Source organism: Azolla caroliniana, unplaced genomic scaffold, assembly GCF_043228905.1.
Source record: "Azolla caroliniana isolate FFs.n. ecotype wild unplaced genomic scaffold, voAzoCaro1.0.p SCAF_13, whole genome shotgun sequence".
NCBI lineage: Eukaryota > Viridiplantae > Streptophyta > Polypodiopsida > Salviniales > Salviniaceae > Azolla > Azolla caroliniana.
Genome location: NW_028230448.1, coordinates 14,392,179 through 14,413,806, shown reverse-complemented (window position 1 = coordinate 14,413,806; position 21,628 = coordinate 14,392,179). Strand labels below are relative to the sequence as shown.

General features: G+C 40.5%; 2 protein-coding genes across 2 annotated transcripts; both read left to right on the top strand.

The window, feature by feature from the left end:
* The first annotated feature begins 11,971 nt into the window (after positions 1-11,971).
* LOC147856260 (fucosyltransferase 6-like) lies at positions 11,972-13,596 on the top strand. Its single transcript, XM_087329569.1, has one exon. The coding sequence runs from the start codon at positions 12,187-12,189 to the stop codon at positions 13,594-13,596; it is 1,410 nt and encodes a 469-aa protein (XP_087185695.1). The 5' UTR covers positions 11,972-12,186.
* Positions 13,597-14,427: 831 nt separating this feature from the next.
* Positions 14,428-17,881, top strand: LOC147856259 (pentatricopeptide repeat-containing protein At3g26782, mitochondrial-like). The gene has a single exon (XM_087329705.1). The coding sequence runs from the start codon at positions 14,474-14,476 to the stop codon at positions 17,093-17,095; it is 2,622 nt and encodes an 873-aa protein (XP_087185831.1). The 5' UTR covers positions 14,428-14,473; the 3' UTR covers positions 17,096-17,881.
* Positions 17,882-21,628: the final 3,747 nt, after the last annotated feature.

Below are 21,628 nucleotides of genomic sequence, written 5' to 3'. Positions count from 1 at the left end.
CACAACTACTTCTTTAAATAGAAACTTATTGGGAGCCCAAACGTTCATGAGATGAAACGTTTGTGCTTCCAAGATTTATTTAAATATTCTACTATTTTCTTTTATGTAATTGTAACGGTTGTAACACTCTCCCGCTAGTCGAGAGAGTTTCGACCTCGAAACTATTGCATAAAGGTTCCTAGGTCAGGGCTCTGGTTGTTGTAGAGGCTCAAGTAGCCATTCAAACCCTGCTTGTAGCAACGCTTCTTCAGTTACCCACGATGCTTCGGATAATGGTTTCCCTCGCCACTTGATGAAGTAGCGTCTTCTCCCTCTACGAACCTGTGTCTTCAAAAGTGCTTCAGGTTCACATCTAATAGTTGCCTCGCGCCCCCATGTTTCATCTAGGTGGAAACGTTTTAGCAGGCTAACATGAAAAACATCATGTATCTTGGAAGCCTCCGGAAGTTGTAATTTGTAGGATACATTATTGAGTTGTTTGACCACCTTGTATGGTCCATAGAACCTATGGTTAAACTTGGGCGTGAGGCCCTGAAGTAACGGCCAACTAGCCGAATTGACAAGTACTAAATCCCCTGGGTAAAACTCCACGTGTTCCCGTTTCTTATTGACACGATTGATCATCTGTGACTTTGTTTTTATGAGATGCTCTTGTGCTGCTTGCATCCGGTCCTTCCACTCCTCCAAAAAACGAGACACATCCAATTCCTCTACTTGTGTCTTCTTATTTGTATGCAATAAAGCAATCGGTGTGAGGACTTCTTTACCTGTGGCGAGCTCGAATGGAGAGAATCCCGTTGATGAATGGATTGCAGCATTGTAACAAAATTCGAGCATGTCGATGTGTTCCACCCAGTCCGTCTGATCCGCTTTGACATAACATCGAATGTAGTCCTCGATGCCTTGATTGAGTCGCTCAGTTTGCCCGTCTGTTTGCGGATGTGCGGATGATGACATACGGAGCTGTGTGCCTAGAATCCGAAACAATTCTTGCCAAAATCCACTAGTGAACCTTGGATTCCTATCTGATACTATGATTTCTGGCAGCCCGTGATACTTAAAAACATGTTTAAAAAACAAGTGTGCTACATGTTGCGCTGTTAGAGGTGGCTTTGCCGGCACGAAGTGAGCTTGTTTAGAAAAAAAATCCACAATGACCATAAGGATGCAAAACCCCTTGGATGAGGGTAAATCAATTATAAAATCCATGCTTATTACATCCCATGGACGGGATGGTACCGGCATCTGTTGCAGTAGTCCGAGCGCTTTTCCTCGCCTAGCTTTCACGGCTTGACATACCTGGCATGAACGTATATAGTCAATGATCTCATGTTCCATTCTTGGCCACACGAAGAACTTTTTAACAGCTTTTAATGTGCGCTTTTGTCCCCCATGCCCGGCCATGTGGTAATCATGTAATTCCCTTAGTATCTTTGCCTTTAGTGATATATTATTCGGGATTACTATTTTATCATCACTCCACAATAAGCCGTCCTGCAACTTGTACATTCCATGAGTTATGCTCCCATTCATGACTTTGGTTACTAATTCGCGCATCTCTGCATCCTCTGTTTGTGCTTGTCGTACTTCATCTATCCATCCTTGAGCCGAGATGACAGAAATATGGAGGATGCGTGGCAATCGACTTAATGCATCAGGTAATGTATGCAACTTGCCTTTTTTATGTACAATCTCCAAATCAAATTCTGCTAACATATCTTGCCATCTCATTTGTTTTGCTGAAAGTCGTGGTTGTGTCAGAAAATATTGCAAGGAGATGTTGTCGGTCACTACTCGTGTAAATTTATCTTGTACGTAGTGCCACCACTTCCGAAGTGCATAAACTATTGCCAACATTTCCTTCTCGTGTGTGGGCCACCGACTTTCTATCGCTGAAAACTTTTTTGACTCATAGGCAATCGGATGACCATCCTGCATAAGCACAGCCCCATAAGCAAAATCAGAAGCATCAGTGTGAATTTCAAATGGTTTTGAAAAGTCCGGGAGTTGAAGAACCGGTTGCACACACACTGCCTTCAATTGATCGAAGGCATGTTGTTCACGTTCAGACCAACAGAATGTTTGTGAGCCTTTGATGAGATTCGTCAGTGGGGTTGCGATTTGACTGAAGTTTTTAATAAATCTTCTCACATACTGGACGAAGCCTATGAATTGCTGCACTTCGAGGACTTTGGTGGGTCGTGGCCAATCTTGAACTGCTTTTACCTTGGCCGGATCCATCTTGAGCCCTTCTCTTCCTATTCGAAATCCTAAGAATTCAAGCTCCTCCATAGCGAACTCACACTTCTCAGGTTTTGCGTATAACTGATGCTCCCGTAATCGTTGCAGCACATTGGTGACATGTTGTTTATGTTCCTCAAAAGTCTTACTGAAAATTAACAAATCATCAATGTAAATTATCAAAAATTTATCCAAATAATCCCTAAAAATTTCATTTCCGAGCCTACAGAATGTTCCGGGTGCTCCTGTCAAACCGAAACTCATCACCAGCCATTCAAAACTGCCATATCTCGTCCTAAATGTTGTCTTCTCAATATCCTCCGTAGCTACGCGGATTTGATGATACCCTGATCTGAGATCTATGCGAGAGAAATAACGGGCTCCTTGTAGTTGATCCAAGAGGTCGGAAATCAAAGGTAATGGGTATTTATTTTTTATGGTGATTTTGTTGAGAGACCTGTAATCCATGCACATGCGCAATGTCCCATCCTTCTTTGCCACAAAAATGACGGGCGCACCGTAAGGTGATTGGCTTGGTCTGATGAACCCACATGCTTCTAATTCTTGTAATTGTTGTTTTAGCTCTGCTAATTGAGTAGCATTCATTCGGTAAGGAGCTTTTACAGGTGGTATGCTTCCGGGAATGGTTGGGATTTTATGATCGATTAACCTTTGTGGCGGAAGAGTTTTGGGTAGCTCCGCTGTTAAGACATCCTTGTATTGCTCTAATATTTCCTTCATATTTTCTGCCCTTAGTTCTTCCTTCCTCACTGTTGTTGATGCTTGCAGGGCCGTGCAAAGAAAGAGTTGGCCACCCTTCTTTAAGACTCGATTTGCCACCTTTCCCGTGCAAAGTTTTGCGGTCACGGTTGTCGCCTTTGCCTTTGCATTTCTCCTATGCATGTTTACAATGATGCCTCCCTTCCCATCTTCATTATCTAGTAACACCTTATCTACCTTTTTCCCGAATTGGTTGATGACGTACTTATCCACCCATTCTAGCCCTAAGATCACCTCGCACCCATCCATGTCAACCGCTAGAAAAGGTGTTCGCCCCTTCCATTCTCCCGCTTCAATCAAGACATTGGCTGCTAATGAACACTTATTAGTGTATCCCTGTACAAAACTCACAGAGAGGTTGGTTAAAGGTTGCAATTTTAATCCCCACTTCTTCGCGCATTCAGGTGTTATGAAGTTGTGTGTTGCACCGTTGTCTACCATTGCCTCACAACTATGCCCATTAATTTTTACGTTGAGAAAGAGATTACTTGTGTTATTGAGTTTGACTGTGAGACAGGTAGGCCAGGCGGTGGCGGCTCCTGCACGTACATCGACTTCTTCATCTTCTTCCTCATATTGCGCTGCTATTGCTTGTATGTCTTGCTCGGAACCTTCCTCGAGCTCTGTTAACTCGAGTTGTGAGGTGGCTGCCCGCACCGTGAGTTGCTTCTTTTTTGGACAATTGCATGCCAAGTGAGGGCCTCCACACTCAAAACAGCCTCTTCTAATTAGTGGGGTTCGTTGTGTTGAAGTAGAAATGGGACTCCCCGGCTGTCCTCCTCCTCCCCCGCTATTTGTCCAGCTCGATCTAATTGGATCCCCTCGTGTTGTTCCTCTTCCTATCGAACTAGTGGTAGTCGTCCACCCACGATTGTTGGATGTACTTCCTAGATTGTTGTGGAAAGGTCGGGAGCTCCCTTCTATGTCTCCTATCATCTCTGCCACCCTCATGGCTTCCTCACAAGTTTGAGGGTTCATCTTTTCTACCTCTATCCTGATCCGAGGCTTCAATCCAACTAGGAACCCGTGGAGTTTGGTTATTTGATGAAGATGCGGTAGCTGCAATGTCACTTGGCGATACCTCTCAATGTACATGGTGAGTTGCCCTTCCCCTTGTCTCAACATCCTCCATTCATCCATGATGCGGAGATGTTCATTTTGTGGTATGAAATAATGACGCAATTCCCGCTTAAACTCTGTCCAAGGCATGAACTCAAACACGCTTTCCCCCGACATGTACCAATTTTGTGCTGGTCCATCCAAAAAACACGCGGAGACCATCACCCACAAGTCGGGTTCTACTTGACTTTGGACGAGGAATAGTTCGGTTTCTCTTATCCAACTTGTAAGTACCACCGAGTTCCTCTCCCCCATGTACATTTTTGGTTTGATAGGTTTAAATGATCCCAAGTTGTGGCGGCGGTTCTCGGCATTCCCGACTTCCAGCCTCTGCACCATCTCCTCCAAACGCCCTGGTGCTCCTTCCGTGGGCCTTCTCCCTTGCGGCCCCGATTCCTCTTCTTCTCTCTCCCATCTTTGATCTTCCATATTGAACCTTCCATTCTCTAATTCGGTGGCCTCTTGGTCTCCTCGATCTAGGGCTATCTCCCCTAATGGAGTGTCTCCTTCGTTCCCTAGCTCTCCCAAGTTGATCCCTCTTCTTCGCCTTCTTCCCGCCATTGGTTAGATAAAAGAGAGAGAAAAAAAAAAAATAGTCTACTATCTTTGTGGTTACCTTGACTCCTCTCGTGGTGTCGTGTGCCACTTCTTCAATCTCTTCTTGCTGGAATGGCTTGCCAATCCTTATCTTGCTCTGATACCAAGTATTAAACCAATGGCACAAAATGAGAGAGAACACTCTTTGTATTCAATAGAAATAAAAAAGGTAAGTGCGAATTACTAACTAATGACTTGGTCCTTCCCCATTGGGAACCCCCCCCCCCCTTTTCAAAATCACAACTACTTCTTTAAATAGAAACTTATTGGGAGCCCAAACGTTCATGAGATGAAACGTTTGTGCTTCCAAGATTTATTTAAATATTCTACTATTTTCTTTTATGTAATTGTAACGGTTGTAACAAAATGGCCCAAGAATATTATAAAACCATTCGTTTTACAAAAATATATAAAATATTAATTAATTCATTTTTTTATTTAAATAAATTTAATTTCACTAAAAAAAGAACAATCATTCATTAATAGATTATATACATATGATTATTATTAACTCTCTTTTATAGTGTCAAATAAAAAATAGGGAAGTTTATGAACCTTTATTTTAATTAATTAATTTGTTTTAAATAACGAATATTTGTATATTTATTATAGAAATATGATTAGTGTGAAGTCCAATTTTTAATATCAAAATAAAAAGTGAGGAATTAATGAACCTTTATTGTATTTTATTTATTTATTAAAAATAAAACGAATACTTTTATATTTATTATAAAAATTTATTAGTGTCAAGTCCCTCTTAATGTTCCTTTTTATAGTTCCTCTTTTAAAATGTCCCTTTTTATTGTATTGTGAAGTTCCTTTTTTTTATCCTAGTAAACTAAAAGGGGAGTTCTTAAACCCTCTTTTTTTTTTGGACAAACGAATACTTGACCATGCATTCGTATACGTATTCGTATGCATTCGAATGGGAAACCCCACGAATGCGAATATGTCAATCTATGGTGGCAATGTTAGAGGAAAATGGCATCATGTGTTCCAATCCTCAAGAAATTGTGAAGAAATGCATTGAATATTATATACAATTGTTGGATGTACAAGTATGTATTTATGATAATGTTAAAAAAGATACATACATATGTATTTTTTAATGCAGTGAAAAAATCATGTATCACATTATGTGGCACAATCATTAGATGCTAATATTTCAGAGGATGAGGTTGAACATGTCATGTCACATCTTACTAATGATCATAGTTCCTAATATTCGCGTACGTCCAATTTGGTGGACGTATGTGAATGTCTACATACGTTCGCGTATGATACGCGACATTCGTTTGGATTTTCTTTCTGATATTCGTCGTGAACTGAAGTATGAGCAATGAGAAAGACTAAAACAGAATTCTGAGGAGTGCGAAACAGGGTTCGAAGACCATTTTCCAAAAGGTGATTCCCATCTTGGTGAAGAATAGTTTATTTCTAAGGTTTCATAGCATCTTGCATAGTGGGGAGGGCAATGGTCATGGGAGGAATTGGTTGGGATATGGCAGCTCTAAAAACATCCCTGACACGATCTCGCTCAGCATGGCAAGAGACGATCACTAGGGTTCGCTCACGCGGTGGTTGGCTTAGATGGATTCGAAGAGGTTGAGTCTGGGGCTGGGGGGGCGTGGAGGAGGAGCTTTTGCCATGGCCAATAACAATTCGGTCACACAAAATGCAGCAATAGTAACAATAGAAGAAGAAGAACTCTCTCTCTCTCTCTCTCTCTCTCTCTCTCTCTCTCTCTCTCTCTCTCTCTCACACACACACACACACACACACACACACACACACACAATGTACATTGTATGTATATATCTATGTATCGCGTATGGATTTCAATCATACTTGGAGCCTTTTCATGTATGAGTATGATACGAATATTGACGTATGAGTATGGCACGAATGGGAAGTATGGCTAGAACTATGCTAATGATAAGAGCCCTGGGTGGGATGGTCTTATTTTAGAAGGTGTGGACATCAGGGGAAATACTTCATTCTTGGAAGATTGGTTTTATAAATCTTTTACCAAAGGTGCCTTCTCCATCTTCCTTAGCACATTGGAGGCCTATTTCATTGATGGGGGAAATGTACAAGATTTTTGAAAAAGTGATGGTCAATAGATTGCATAAGGTTTTACCTCCTATTATTCAGAAGGCTCAAAATGGGTTCTTGGCAAAAAGAGACATTTTACATAATATTTTAAATGTTCAAATGACATTTGACTATGCAAAGGAGTCTAAGCAAGAATTAGTGTTGCTACTATTGGATATCGCGGAGGCCTATGATAATGTTTTACCTCCTATTATTTATAAGGCTCAAAATTGGTTCTTGGCAAAAAGAGACATTTTACATAATATTTTAAATGTTCAAATGACATTTGACTATGCAAAGGAGTCTAAACAAGAATTAGTGTTGCTACTATTGGATATCGCGGAAGCCTATGATAATGTAGATTGGTCATTTATGAAGCAATCAATGTCTCATATGGGTTTTGGTGATTGTATGTCTAAATTGATATACACATTAAGGGAGGGTTTGGTTTCACATGTCATGTTTAATGGAGTAACACAACCGATTTATATTCGGAGATATGTTAGACTAGGATGCCCAGTCGGTCCTTTACTATTCATTATTGTGACACATCCTATTCTTGTTAAGTTACACAATATGGCTACGGAGGAAGAATTGCTTGGACTAAGGTTGCCATCAAGGAAGCCATGTATTGTTCAAGCTCTCGCAGATGACCATATTATGTTTTGGGCACCTAATTGAGAAAATATTAGTAAGACAAGGGATGTGTGGGAATTGTTTTCAAATGCTTCAGGGTTGAGAATTGATATGCGTAAATCTATCCTCATTTCATATACAGAACAAGATGTGTTAGGGTTGGGGTGGTCAGGAAGGATAGTACATCTTGGTATGATTTGTCGTCACCTTGGATACTCAATTGGGGTGGAAGTGCCTCATGTGAAACTTATTGAGTGGGTATCCAAAAGGTTGAAGGATAAATTTATGTATTGGAGGTCTCAAATCCCTTTTTATGTACGACTTAAGGTGGTCCAATCGATTATGGTCTCTATGGTGTCTTATTATCTTCCTTTGCTACCATGGTCGAAGAAAGCTCTTGAAATGGTGTCACACTAAATGTGAATGTTGTTATGGAAAAGGAAAAGGAAAAGTGTCTTGTTGTGGTTGGCATGGGATCATGTTTGTACTTCAAAGTGTCTTGGTGGAGCATCAATATTGAATCTATATAAGCTATGGTGGCTCGCCAATTTACTTTCATTCGATTTACGTTTGAAGGTGTACAACCTTGGATAGAAATGATGACGTACTTTATAGATAATAGTTGGATTAAGCTTGGAAACATGAAGGTTGATGTTAATTGGTGGAATGTACTTACTTGTGAAAGGGATGTCAAATGTGCAGGGTCGTTGATAGTTAATCATTTGTTGACATGTTGGCAAAGTATGTTGGATTTTGTGGAATGACATCTTCCACAAGAAAGGGGATGTGCCAATTCATTACAAATGGAGGTTTTGACGACATCAAGGTTGTTGAGGTGGGAAGGTAAACAAATTCTTAACCTTCAATTTAATCGGATGGCTAGATTGGGTTTGGTAACAGTCAAGGATGCTATGTTGGTGTCACAAAGAAGATTAATGGCCTTTCGAACAACAAGATTAACATTTAATATTCCCTTTATTTGGGACAAGTTGCAAGAAATATTATCTTTGTATGAGCCAATTCCACATATAGATGGGGGATCTCAAGAGCTTGATTGGAGGTTTGTTGGAAATAAGAGATTGACTATGATCTCAACAAATGTTGCTTATCACAAGTTGATTGACAAACATAAGTGGTTGGAAGAAAGGGTTATAAAGACATGGGGTTTTTGTAAGCCCATTACTTGGTGGTTTCATATGCTCAAGGCAAGTTGGTGTTCTCGATTGATGCTATGAGTATTTATTTGGAGAGTTATGGTTGGAACTTTACCATTGGAATGCCTTAAAAAAAAAACATTACTAAAGGATCGTGTTTCTTTTGTTTGTTGGAATTGAAACATAGTAGGCATCGTTTTCTTTCATGCCCGAAGGCAATAATGGTTTGGAGGTGTATCAATTTAGTGTGGATGTCTCTAACTAGCGTAACCCTATCTTCCTTTAATTGCGTTTTTGCACATATGGAGAACAATGAACCGATGCCTCATTTGCAAATTATTTTTGAATTCTTGAGGTATTTGGGAGTTTATAATAGTCTTTATATCCCTGGATACAAGGGTTCTATACTTTGTAGTAAGTTAGTCATGGTGGTGTTTTTTCTTTCGTAATGAAAGTCATTATTTATGAAGAGAGAGAGAGAGAGAGAGAGAGAGAGAGAGATTCCATTGCTTTTTAATGTCTGGTTGCAAATTCAAATACATAAATGATGTGCGACATACTTATTGCTTTCTCGTACCGCCAAAAGCCAAAAGCATTCTTTTATTAGTAATCCCGATTAATACAACAATAAGTGGAATGTGAGAGAAAAAGAATTTGGAATTGATTATGCCCAGATCTCAGAGAAATGACAATTCTATTGATAAGACTTCCACAATTCTAGCAGATATTTTGTTACAAGTTTTTCCGACCACTGAAAGAGAGAGGAAAGCTTCTACATATCATAGGGATGGTGCGATTCGGTAGGGTAAATCCGTTCTTATCGACATCTAGTAAACGGTAATCCAAAAAGACCCACATTTTGTGAAGGTGTGTTTCGATTCGGGAACAAGTCCTTCGGTCGTGTATCCACGATTCGCGCAACCTCGAATGCTACAGCCATATGTACTAATAGGTTTTGAAAAGTGTTCCTCTAATTCTAATCCAAGCGTTTTCATATCTACAACGGATTGGAGGAATCGCAATTCTCGATGACGATGAGCTTTTCTTTCGAACTCACTACAAAATAGAATGATCGGGTGCTAGAAGGAAACAGAAATAGAAATGGGAAAAAAAAACATAAGATATCTATAGATATCTGTATTTCTATTCGGATTCAATTCCTCATCGATCAAAAGAAATCAATTGAGTCGATATATTAAAGCATTCCTCATTTGTGAATAAATTTGTAGGATGGAATTTGAGGTCGCTTAAAGAGGGGACTTAATTTTTCAATGTAGACAAAGTAATCAGTTTTGGAGATGCGTCAACAAAATTGAAAGAGAATATTTTTTTAGAAAGAAACTTATTTAACCCAGAATCGATTTTATCAAAATGATTCATCCATTAGGTCTTTCTGGGAACCAAAAGAATGGAAAATGCTTTACTGGTCGCTAAGATTCTCACTACGCAACGATGTAACATTAAGATCTCTAATAGGATTGACTGGGAAGAAGGTTTCGCATGAAGATACGAAAATTGTAGATCCGTATGTTCGGAAAGAACCTATACGCCCATTCCATCTTATTAATTTCAATGAATTCTTGAAAGGTTTGAACGAGAAGCGGGCTCTTTTCGTCCTCAAAAGAAATCTTCTATTTTCAGCAACGACGAGACGGAGAGGTGTTCTAGGTATGCCATGTCATGACATACCTATCTCACTCCAATCGGTAGCCCATTCCGCTTCGTTGACCAGTACTGTTACTTGATTATTTTCTACCATGGCGAAACCACCCATTAGCGCCATGGCGGACCATTGCTCGTCTTGGCGTATCCTCGGTTTAGGGTTTAGGGTTTAGTTGGTAAGGTTGCCTAATGGAGACCATGTGGTCATGGGTTCAAGCCCTACATTCCACAGTGGCATCTAGTGAATTAAGAGATATATAAGAAGTATATAATAGAGAGGTGAGGAAGTTGGGTTTCAAACCCACAACATAGTGCTTGTAGTGTTAGCAACTTACCACTAAGGTAAGGTAATTACGATAAAAAGAGAGAGAGAGATCACCCATTGTAAGTAGTGTTTTGTACACACATTTATTAATAATATAATTGTGTGTTTTCAGCTAAAAAAACAAAGAGAGAGCATGCTTAGATGGATGTAGCTTAGTTGGTAAGTTTGCCCAATGGAGACCAGGAGGTCATGGGTTCAACTCCTACATTCCCTAGTGGCATCTAGTGAATTAAGATACTTTAGATAAAGTATCTAATAGAGAGGTTTATTAGATAGCTATATGAATGTAGTTACCTTTGGTCATGGGTTCAAGTTTCAACCCTTACATTCCACAGTGGTCGAAACATGGTGTTAATCGTGCAACAACTTGCCACTAGGGCAAGCTAATTATAATTTTCACATTTTTTTAAAACATTTTATGTACTTTTCTTTTTCCATTTCCTTTTTCTTAAGATATAAAACATTGGACGGCCTTGATTGTCTAGAATTCCCGAGACGAGTTTAGGGCCGTCCAAGCCTTGGATTCACGGACATTCTCTATTTAATGTTTCTGTATCAAATAATGATGAGGCTTGCAATTAGTATATAAATAGGACATATTGTGTTATTAGAACCATTTTGGTTCAACCTAAGTCAAAGCATCAACTAATTTCACGACCATATGCCTTGGTAGTAGCCTCGATACCTACCAGCACTACCCAAATTTCACACCTAAACGGACCGTGAAGCCCAATTTTATATGCTTGTAGTAAACTAATCTCGGTAGTAGCCTCGATACCTACAAGCACTACCCAAACTTCACACATAAACGGACCATGAAGCCCAACTTTATATGCTCGTAGTAAATTAATTTCACAACCAAAAACAGATCAAACATATGCCTCCGTAGTAGCCTTGTTAGGAGCACTACCCAAACTTCACCCATGATTCCAATTGTATATGCTTCTAAACAAGGATTGACTTTTTATAAAAGAAGGAAACATAAAGGGACCTCACATCCATGAAAACCAAATGGTCATTAAATTTTTTTTGCCATCTACTCTAATCTCATCCATAACGTTTAATCAATGATATTTTTTTACAATGGTTCATTATAATGGCCTCATCAAACTCTCCTTAATGATTCTATTAACTGCCGTCATCTCTCTCACGATCGCCTTCACCTTCATCTTTAACAATCACCCCCATGCTCATCGTGATCAAGTTGTTGTCGTAAGCTTGGATGTGCCCAAACCATCGGTATATATTGATCCCGATACGAAGGTTGTTGCCTACAACGTAGTCGACAAAGATGTCCATGATGATGATCATCCTCTTGATGAGGGGGAATCACCCACTCATTTGTCCATAGGTCACATCCATAATGATGAGGAATCACCTAGTCATTTCTTGCTAAGTCGACCTAATTCTTGCCTAAGCCGGACCCAAGAATCCTTAATACGCTCGCCTCACCAAAACATTTCCATCCCACCCGCCCTTGTGGATGCTTGGCGGCATTACGCCAAGATCCACTCCCGATGTGCCGCCCAACTTTTCTCTCCGGTTCACACCGAGAAGGCAGCTGCTCGAGGTAGCAAAATGGGAGTGGGACCATCACCTGGGCCTAAGGGTGCTACTACTAGCTGCAAGTATTTGTTGGTCTCGGATGCGGAGCCCGTGGGGTTGGGGAACCGGCTGGTGGCGCTAGCATCGGCCCTCGCATTCGCGATGGCCACCGGCCGGACCATATTGATTGACAACCGTAGGAAACTCGGGGATCTCTTGTGCGAGCCGTTTGATCGATACTACGGATCTGGCTCAACATGGTTGATCCCCGAAGAATATTCTTCCGCTGGCTACATGTCGAAGATGGATGCGGCGCAAAGCTTGGGCGAGAGGCTGAGGGCATATGATTGGAGAGGATCCTCCAACACCAATGCCAGTAGTGTCATCAAAGAGGTGTTGGGGGGGGAGGAGATGGTGAAGGTGAGGTTATGGGATGAGCCGAGCGAGGAAGACATGGAGGTGTTCGCTGACGATGTGTACGAAGCTCTCGGCCAAATCAAGGTGCTGGTGTGGCAGAGTGATTTGTACACCATTCCCAATTTCTTCATGGTCAGGGGGTTCTGGGAGAAGTGGCAAATCTGGACTCGCGGAGGAGGAGAGGATGGAGTGTTCGGTTTCATGACGCGCTTAGCGCTGATGCCGAGCAACAGGATATGGCGGAGGGTGATGCGTGAGTATGTGGCGTATGTGGGAGGAGCGAAGAGAACAGTGGGTGTGCAGGTGAGGCTCCATGGCGGCGAAGATCGAGCCGCCTTCAAAGAGGCGGAGTATGGGCGTATGGTGGCGTGCCTGGCCAATCATTCCTACCTTCCGCCGCCACCGCCGCCACAAGAAGAAGAGACGGCGCGATGGTCGTACGGGCGGAGGATCGAGAGCGGCGATTTCCGGCCGGACCTCACCGTGCTGGTCATGTCCCTCCAAAGTCAGTACTTCCTCCGCCTCAAGCAGGATTACGACGCCCGATCCGGCGGCGGCTCGGACGAAGCCGAAGCCGAAGCCGAAGCCGAAGTGGTGCGGTTTCACACTGTCTCGTCGTTGCAGAGCCAGGACTTCAGCCAGACGCAGGCGGAGCTGGCACTGGCAGAGATGTGGCTCCTGAGCAGCACCGCCCAGCTGGCCACGAGCGCCTCCTCCACTTTTGGCTACGCGGCTCACGCGTGGGCCAACGTCCCACCCCTTGTCCTCGACTTCCCGGCCTGGCGCCGCCTCCCGCCCGACACGCCGGGCCCCGTCCCGTGCAAGATGGGCTACTCGCCCGACCCGTGCTCCCACCTCCCGCGCATGCCTCGCGCCTCCCCCGCATTCCTAGCCTCCATCACACGCCCACACCGCCGATGGCTCCTACGCCACCTCCGGCTCTGCCAGGATCGCCCGTCCGCCGCCTGGCAGCTCGTTCGCGCTTCCGTTCCCAAGCATGTCGCCCCGCCCGTCATAACTCCCTAGGGTGTTTTTTCGTTTCCCGTCTACAAGAAACTAAAACATCACGCCCCGACACACAAACACAACTTCATTTTATATATCATAGCTCAAGATTGCATACATACTGATGGGGATCAGCTACTCCAATGCACAGTCACTCGCTCACTCAACCACAATGGTTGGGTTTATTTATACACCATTCTTTGTATTAAAACGCTTAGTAAACTACTAAAACAAAAATGTCCACCCACACCGGTTCACAAACTAGCAAACAAAACAAAAGAAAGAGTGAAGGGCAAGAAACTGCTAATGATCATCTGACATAATAATTGGACAATGAAAATGATAACACAGTCACAATACCTATTTTTCAAAAAACCCAGGATATTATTATACATGCTTGACCAACTCATTCTCACACTAGCCATCGATAACTACTAGGTGCTAGAAACGATAAGGCGATGTTACATGTATAAGACTTATTAGTATATATATATGTATGTATGTATGTATGTAAGAAGCAATGGTGGATAACATTGAAAAGGGAGATATCTTAGAGAGTGAGATTTAATCGTATATAGTAATAGAATAGGAGTGATCGAAGAGGGGTATAATGGATGATTGATTCCTAGAGAAATCCATTGGTGTCACTCTCACACTAGTTGGTTGCTACATGATGAAACAAATTGTTTTCATGGACAAAAAAAACACCAAAAGGATTTGGAAAGGTATGCCAGGGCCCCAAGGGTATGTCAGGAATATAGTGAAAATAGGAAAGGGGTATTATGGTAAATAATTTACCCAAATCTTTATTTACATAAGTAGAATGCAATGGTGGCAGCAGAATTTGGCTACATGGCTTTTCTGTTCCTGTGCAACCTCTGTAACATGACGAGTAGAGATGGGCTTGGAATCATGGCTCGGAGCAGCAATGTCAATTATTCCCTTTGTTCCGAAGAATGCAAAACCCTGTTTCCCATCCATCTTAGCTTCTCACCTGCAGCAGCAGAAGAAGATGTTACACAGACAATTCAAATCCGTTCAACAACAAGGAGAAGAAGAAGAAAATGAAGAAAATGAAGAGGCGACGCAAGAAAGAGAAGACACAAAGATGGGAAGAATCAGTGCATATTTGCAAGATCAAATCACAACAGATAAGATATCTTCGAGTTTCTGTAATGACCTTGTTTATGTGGCGTCTCTGCTCCGATCATGTGATTCTCTGCATCATGCCTATCTTCTTCATTCTCACATCATCAGATCTGACTTCAAGTTGGACGTTTTTCTTCAAAACCTCATACTTCAGATGTATGGAAGATGTGGTTCTGTCACCGAAGCTCGATCATGGTTTTATTCTATGGAATGTCATGATCAATTCTCATGGAATTTCATGCTTTCTATATATTCCCACAATGGGAAATGGGATTTTTCTCTTGAGCTCTTCGACCAATTCTGTGTAGAAGGTATGGTTGTGGATGACTATATCTTTAGTAGTACAATCTCAGCATGTGCTGTGAAAGAGGCATTTGAACATGGAAAATGCTTACATGCTCGTGTTGTTGGTTTCACAATGGAGTCAATCGAGGTCGTTCAAAACGCGCTTGTGAACTTCTATGGAAAGTGTGGATGCGTCCATGATGAGGATGATAATGATAATGATGATCTTTGGAGGATGTTCGACATGGTATCAGAACGAAGTGTAGTGGCATGGTCGGCTATAATTCTGGCTTATTCAAAACGTGGTTTCAGCAAAATTGCTATAGGTTATTGGAATCAAATGATGCAAGAAGGTATGACTCCTGGTAGAGCTACAATCCTTGCCATTCTCAATGCTTGTTCTGATCAAGTTTCTTTATCATTCGCCAAACAAGTGCATACTAGCCTCCTTGGACGTATATTTGAATCTGATGTGAAGGTTAAAGCAGCCCTAATTCATATGTATGGTAAATGTGGCAGCATTTCTGATGCTTTAAAGATCTTCGAAGAGTTGTCCGAATTGAATGTGGTATTGTGGACTTCAATAATCTCTGGATATGCCCAACTTGGCAACAGTGAAGAGGCTCTTAGGCTTTTCTATCAAATGCAACGAGAAGGGGTTTCACCGAACCCAATAACTTTTGTAAGCATTGTTGAAGCATATTCAAAAAAAGGGCTTCTAGATAAAGCTAAACAGATGCATGCTTGCATCAAACATAGTGGATATGATTCTGATATTATTGTTGCCACTGCCATAGTGAATATGTATGGTACTTGTGGCAGTCCAAAGGATGCCAGAAAAATGTTTGATGAAATGCCTAACCGGAATTTTGTATCATGGAATGCAATGATTTCGGTATATGCCCAACATGGGCTTGGAAAAAATGCATTCGAACTTTTCATCTTGATGTTAAGGAATAAGCTGAAACCCAACAAAGTTACATTCGTTAGTATGTTATCAGCATGTGCAAGTGAAGGAGCTCTAATTGAGGGGAAGTGGATGCATGATCAAGTTGTGAAGCAAAATGACGATAAAGATGTAGCTGTAGGCAATGCTATTATAAACATGTATAGCAAATGCGGGAAGTTGGAACTTGCATATATCGTTTTTCAAAGAATGCGTAATAGAAATGTGATTTCATGGAGCAGCATGATTGTGGCTTTTGCCCAACATGGACATGGAAAGAAAGTAATGCCGATGCTTTGTCAAATGAAGGATGAAGGTGTGGAGCCCAGCCAAGTGACGTTTAAAGTCATTCTTTTGGCATGTAGTCATGCTGGTCTTGCCGATGATGCACACTGCTGTCTAAATTCAATGAGCAAAGTGTTTGGGATAAAACCTGATGGAGAACATTATGGTTGTGTTGTTGATCTTATGGGGAGGTTAGGAAGGTTAGACGATATGGAAGATCTTATCGGTAAGATGCCAGTTCAACCAAGCCCTATATCATGGTTGATTTTGCTTGGTGCTTGTAGTAGTCAAGATGACTTATGGAGAGGTGAACGTGCTGCTAATCAAGTATTTGAAATGTATCCAGAAATCTCTGCTCCTTATGTTATTTTGTCAAATATGTATGTTTCGGCTGGTAGGGATGCTGCTGCTGAAAGATTACTTTCCAGGATGAAATGTAAGGGCCTAATGAAATCGCAAGATGTGAGTTACATAGAAGTGGATGGAAAGGTTAACGAGTTCTGTTTGGAGGATCAATCACATATCTATTCAGAAGACATCCATTTGCAGTTAGAGGCATTATATATGCATATTCAAGATGCTGGTTTTGGTTATATGATAGAGCATGGTTTGAATGAGGAGAGCCAGGATTATGGAGTATGCCACCACACTGAAAGATTAGCCATAGCTTTTGGGTTTATGAGCACCAGGCTGGGAGCAAGTCTTTTTATTGTCAAGAGTGTTAGGATGTGTTCTCAATGCCACAATTTCACAAAGCTCATTTCGAAATTATGTCGACAGAAAATTGTGATCAAGGATGCAAATCAATTTCACCACATGCATGACGGATCTTGCTCCTGTGCAGATCACTGGTGAAAGAATTTGGAATTAACTTGAATGAAAATCTTTTGTAAAGCTTTAGTGCAATATGACAAGATGAAGTTAAGATATACAAAGTGCAAAAATATGAAGTTGTGAACGATGGATGAACGTAATGAGTCAACTTAAGTTACAAAATCAGAGTACTCCTACCATACCTTGAGTATTGCTCGAAGCCAACCACATACACAAAGTGACCTGGATGGCAGATGTATCATACACTACAATTTTATCCTGATAATGATAAAATATTTAAGCATTATGATGTGGTAAAACATGAGTTGGTTAAGAAATATTGGTCCGTGAATAGATATTAAGTCTAACAGGACCATGCTGATATAAAACAAAGCGAAGACAAGCATGTCCATTCTGATTATTATACATATGGAAACATAATATGAAGTAGAGGAGCAACATGAAATACAAAAATGTGAAGCATTCCCAAGGGAAAAAGAAGAGAATACATTTCTCTCTCTCATTCATATATTCCATTGGATAATTTTGCAACTGTTTGATCTCCTTCCTCATTCAAAACAATGGGGAATTGGAATTGGCTTTTGGCTCTCTATATCATTCAATCTACTCATGCATAGGACAGAGTACTAATGAGTCTTTGATTATGAGAGAGAGAGGGAGATGGTTGACTCTATTCAAGCAAACATTCTTTCCTGAAGAGTTCCCATCTATGGACCATTTGGGCAAATGTGTGTTAAGTTCACAACCTCAATTTCAAAATCTCGATCTCAATGACAATCACAATGAAAGCCAAAATCTTTCTCTTGATTTGATAATAATTAATATCTACAAGGAGGAATCGAATATGATCAAAGGCAGAGCATTGTATCAAAGTGTGATACTCAAACACTCGAACTTGCTTAGGGCAAAGTGTGTATAGTCGACCACTCTCATCGCTTGTGACCTAACGCCCCGTCTCTCGCAATGCATGTGAGTTAAGTTGCATGGAAGCAATGGTTCAAATGGAAGCCAATGAAATGGGCTCTAACATGTATTGATGTGTAAAGTTTCTCCGTTTTGCGAAGAATATGGTTTTGTCGTTAGGTGCAACATGTGTAGTATAATGTGTGAAGCATGAGCCTCCATTTTTCCCATGTCATGATACATTGGTGTTGCAAAAAGGCCTCATTTATAGAGGAATCCCATGATGCGTCATGAAGCAAATGTGTTGCATCCCATCTACCAAACCACTTTTCATATCTTGCATCCAATCGGAACACAAAATTTTTGCTTTATGCGTCTTTTGGATCTTTTTGCTTGTTTCCTGCGCGATTATAGGAAGTCGATGTGAGGAACTTTTTTGAACCTTAAGCATGTATTCAACAAGCCTTTCCATGGCCATAATCTTAATGGGAAATGATCTCGTCTCAAGGAAGAGGAGGATATATGGCGTTTGTTTCTTAACTTGTAGAAACTTTAAAAGAAAATGTTTTTTTATCATTTTCAAATTGTCATGATATGGCAAGACTCATGACATGACAAGACTCGAACCCATAACCTTATGTTATATGGGTCGAGCTCTTGACCATTACATTATCTATTATAATACATAGCATATTATTTTCATTTAAGTTTTACTATAGAAAATTATTGTATATTCCAAATTTCTCTAGAACATTCTAGAAGCTTCAGGACTATTCCTAAGAACACTATAAAAAGAGGCACAAGGCATTATTTTGAACCAAATTGGTTCAATGCCAATCTTAAGCCTCATAGCTATTTTGTACTTACTCTTCACATAATATATCATTTGTTATCCTCTCTCTCTCTCTCTCTCTCTCTCTTGTGAGTCTTACGCAGTCCGTCCTCTTAGTACTAATAGTACTTCCCTTCTCTAGTACTAATTCTCTCTGTGTTTTAGTACTATTCCTGAGACAAACTCTTTACGAATAGATTTAGGGATGCTACACCCCATACTTCCACCCCATAGAAAACCACCGGTGTCACCAAAGTGCCAAAAAGGTATTTCTTGAGGACCTAACACTTAATATCTCCACGATTGCATGTGTTCTCAAATGTACAATATGCTCGCTTTCCCACCTCTAAGTGGCGTTTAGCACAATAATTCCATCTATGATTTGAAGGAACTTCAAGGCCAAGATATTTGAAGCTTTCCACACACTCAAGTGGCTCATTATTGTACATAGTGCATAACTTATCTCTTTTTTGGATCTTCACAAGCATAATCTTTGTTTTAGAGCTATTAACACTTAATTTCGTATGCATACAATTTTTTTCCAATGCCTTCACAAGCTTTTGCGCATCTCGTAAAGTTTTTGCAAAAAGCACTTCATCATCTGCATATAGCAAAAGCATAATGACACCATTCCCAATTGCAACTTCTTCAACACATTCTTCCTTTACAAACTTGGCAACCATTTCTTCCAATTCATCAATGCATAGATCAAATAGAGTTGGTGAGAGTGGGCATCCTTGCTTAACACTAATAGTGCTATTTGTCACGACATAGTTGGTGAGGATTAAACCTACAACCTCATGTCAACAATATGTCATCGTCAACCATTTTGATATGACTCACATGTATTTATATATATAATGGTTTAATATTGTATAGTCTAGCATATAGTACATTCCATAATATTCTAGTCTTTAACTGTATATCTAGAGATATTTCTCAGGTATATTCTAGAGATATTCAATCTCGAAACTTGTATAAATATGTGTGTTCACCTAGATTACAATCAGGGTGAACAACACCAGTTATAGAGTCTTTCAATTCATCAACTCATCCATTCGATTTTCTTCTAGTATTTTCTGTTATTATCTATCCATGACAGTTTGTTCACCCTCCAACTGGAAGCATCGCTTGTCTTCTTCATTGCCTCCATCTTTTCTTCTAGAGACACCATCATCATCGTTGTTGCTTCAAGAGTTACCGTCATCAACATCCTTGGTTTTAAAGACATCATCGCCATAGTCGTCGTTGTTATGGTGTTTTCAAATGCCAGCTTATCCATAAGCTCTCTTACCATTTTTTTCAGTTCATGCACTTATCTTTGATTCCATAATACATCCAGATAGTTTTGCCATTGGCGAGCCAACCATGATGGTTCGATAGTTGTTTACATTATTTACATCTCCACCTTTATGTAAAGGTTTGATCCAATTTGTAGACCAGTCATATGGCATACCATTTTGCAATGCATGATTAAGCATATCGTTTATCCATACATGTGCTTCCTTTCCCATCCATTTGAGCATTTTAGCCTTTATACATTGAAGATCGTTTGCCTTTCAAGAGGCCAATTTCTTAAGTCCTATGCATATATCTTCGATTGTAAAGAAGGGAGACATATGTGGAAGAGAACCATAACACATCATCTCTCTAGCAAGAGATAGTTTATATAGATTCTTATAATGCAAAGACAAGTCGAGAAGAGTTAAGTCACCATAACTCTCAACACATTTCCCTTTTAGATTTTCCCAAATTTTAACACATGCATGTGCTTTCTCTTGCGTTTAGAGAAATTGTTGAGTAACTTCCCATATTCTTCTCTTTCTTTGAATAAGCCTTTTGTACTCATGCAAATGCTTTTGTTAATCTTCCTTATCCTTAACTACAACCAAAATCATAAGGCATTTTCAAGCTTCATGACATTCTTTATCAAACCATTTTTTCTTTGAACTACATTTCTTGATGCATTTCCAAGATGTGTGCTTGGCCGAAAAACATTCGTTTGCGCATGTGAGAATGACTTTCTTAAGAGCTTCCCATTTGCATTCTAGTGTGGCACCATGATGTATCTTTGTCATCTGTAACATATCCTCAACCATCTTGGAATGTTCATCCTCAAGTTGGGTTGTTTATTATCTTCAATGACCTTCTCACAATCAAAAGTAGTAGAGAGAGAGAGAGAGAGCATGAGAAATGGAGAAGCATATTTTCTCTCATATTTATATATATGTGTAAAAGAATACGTGCGGAAGTTTGTGAGTTAACAACACAGTCGGCTATGCCGAGTAACAGACAATAGTTAGGTAAACACAGAGAATGGAGATTGTTGAGAATCAAGCTCAACTTGGTCTAGTGTGTGAACTCACCTTGAGAGTGAAGAGACACTCCAACAGTCAAGGGTCACCATTATGTCACCACTTTGTATTCTAGCATTTAGTATGAGTCATAGAATCATATTCTATGACACATAACTTATGAGCTTTCACATTCCCCATGCTCCATGAGTCTTGTAGTTAATGAAGAGAGAGGGTGACTACATAAAGCACCCTCCTCCCACCTTGTAAAATGTTGAGTCTTTCTCCTTTGCTAATATATTTAACCTTGCGTATACTCTCTCTCTCTCTCTCTCTATCTCTCTATCTCTCACACACACACAGTTCACACCTATTCCGCTTCACAAGAATCTATCTCTTGATTCTTTACATGGTATCAGAGCAATTTGGTAGCTCGATCTAGCCCATTCGCCTCATCGTGATCGTGTGTTGTGCTCCACGCCAACGACCAAGAACCGGCTCATCGTTATCGTAGCTTCGCCACAT

What these genes read in the sequence shown, in the direction of transcription:
- LOC147856260 (XM_087329569.1), top strand. Translation starts at nt 12,187, where the DNA reads ATGGGAGTGGGACCATCACCTGGGCCTAAGGGTGCTACTACTAGCTGC.
- LOC147856259 (XM_087329705.1), top strand. Translation starts at nt 14,474, where the DNA reads ATGGGCTTGGAATCATGGCTCGGAGCAGCAATGTCAATTATTCCCTTT.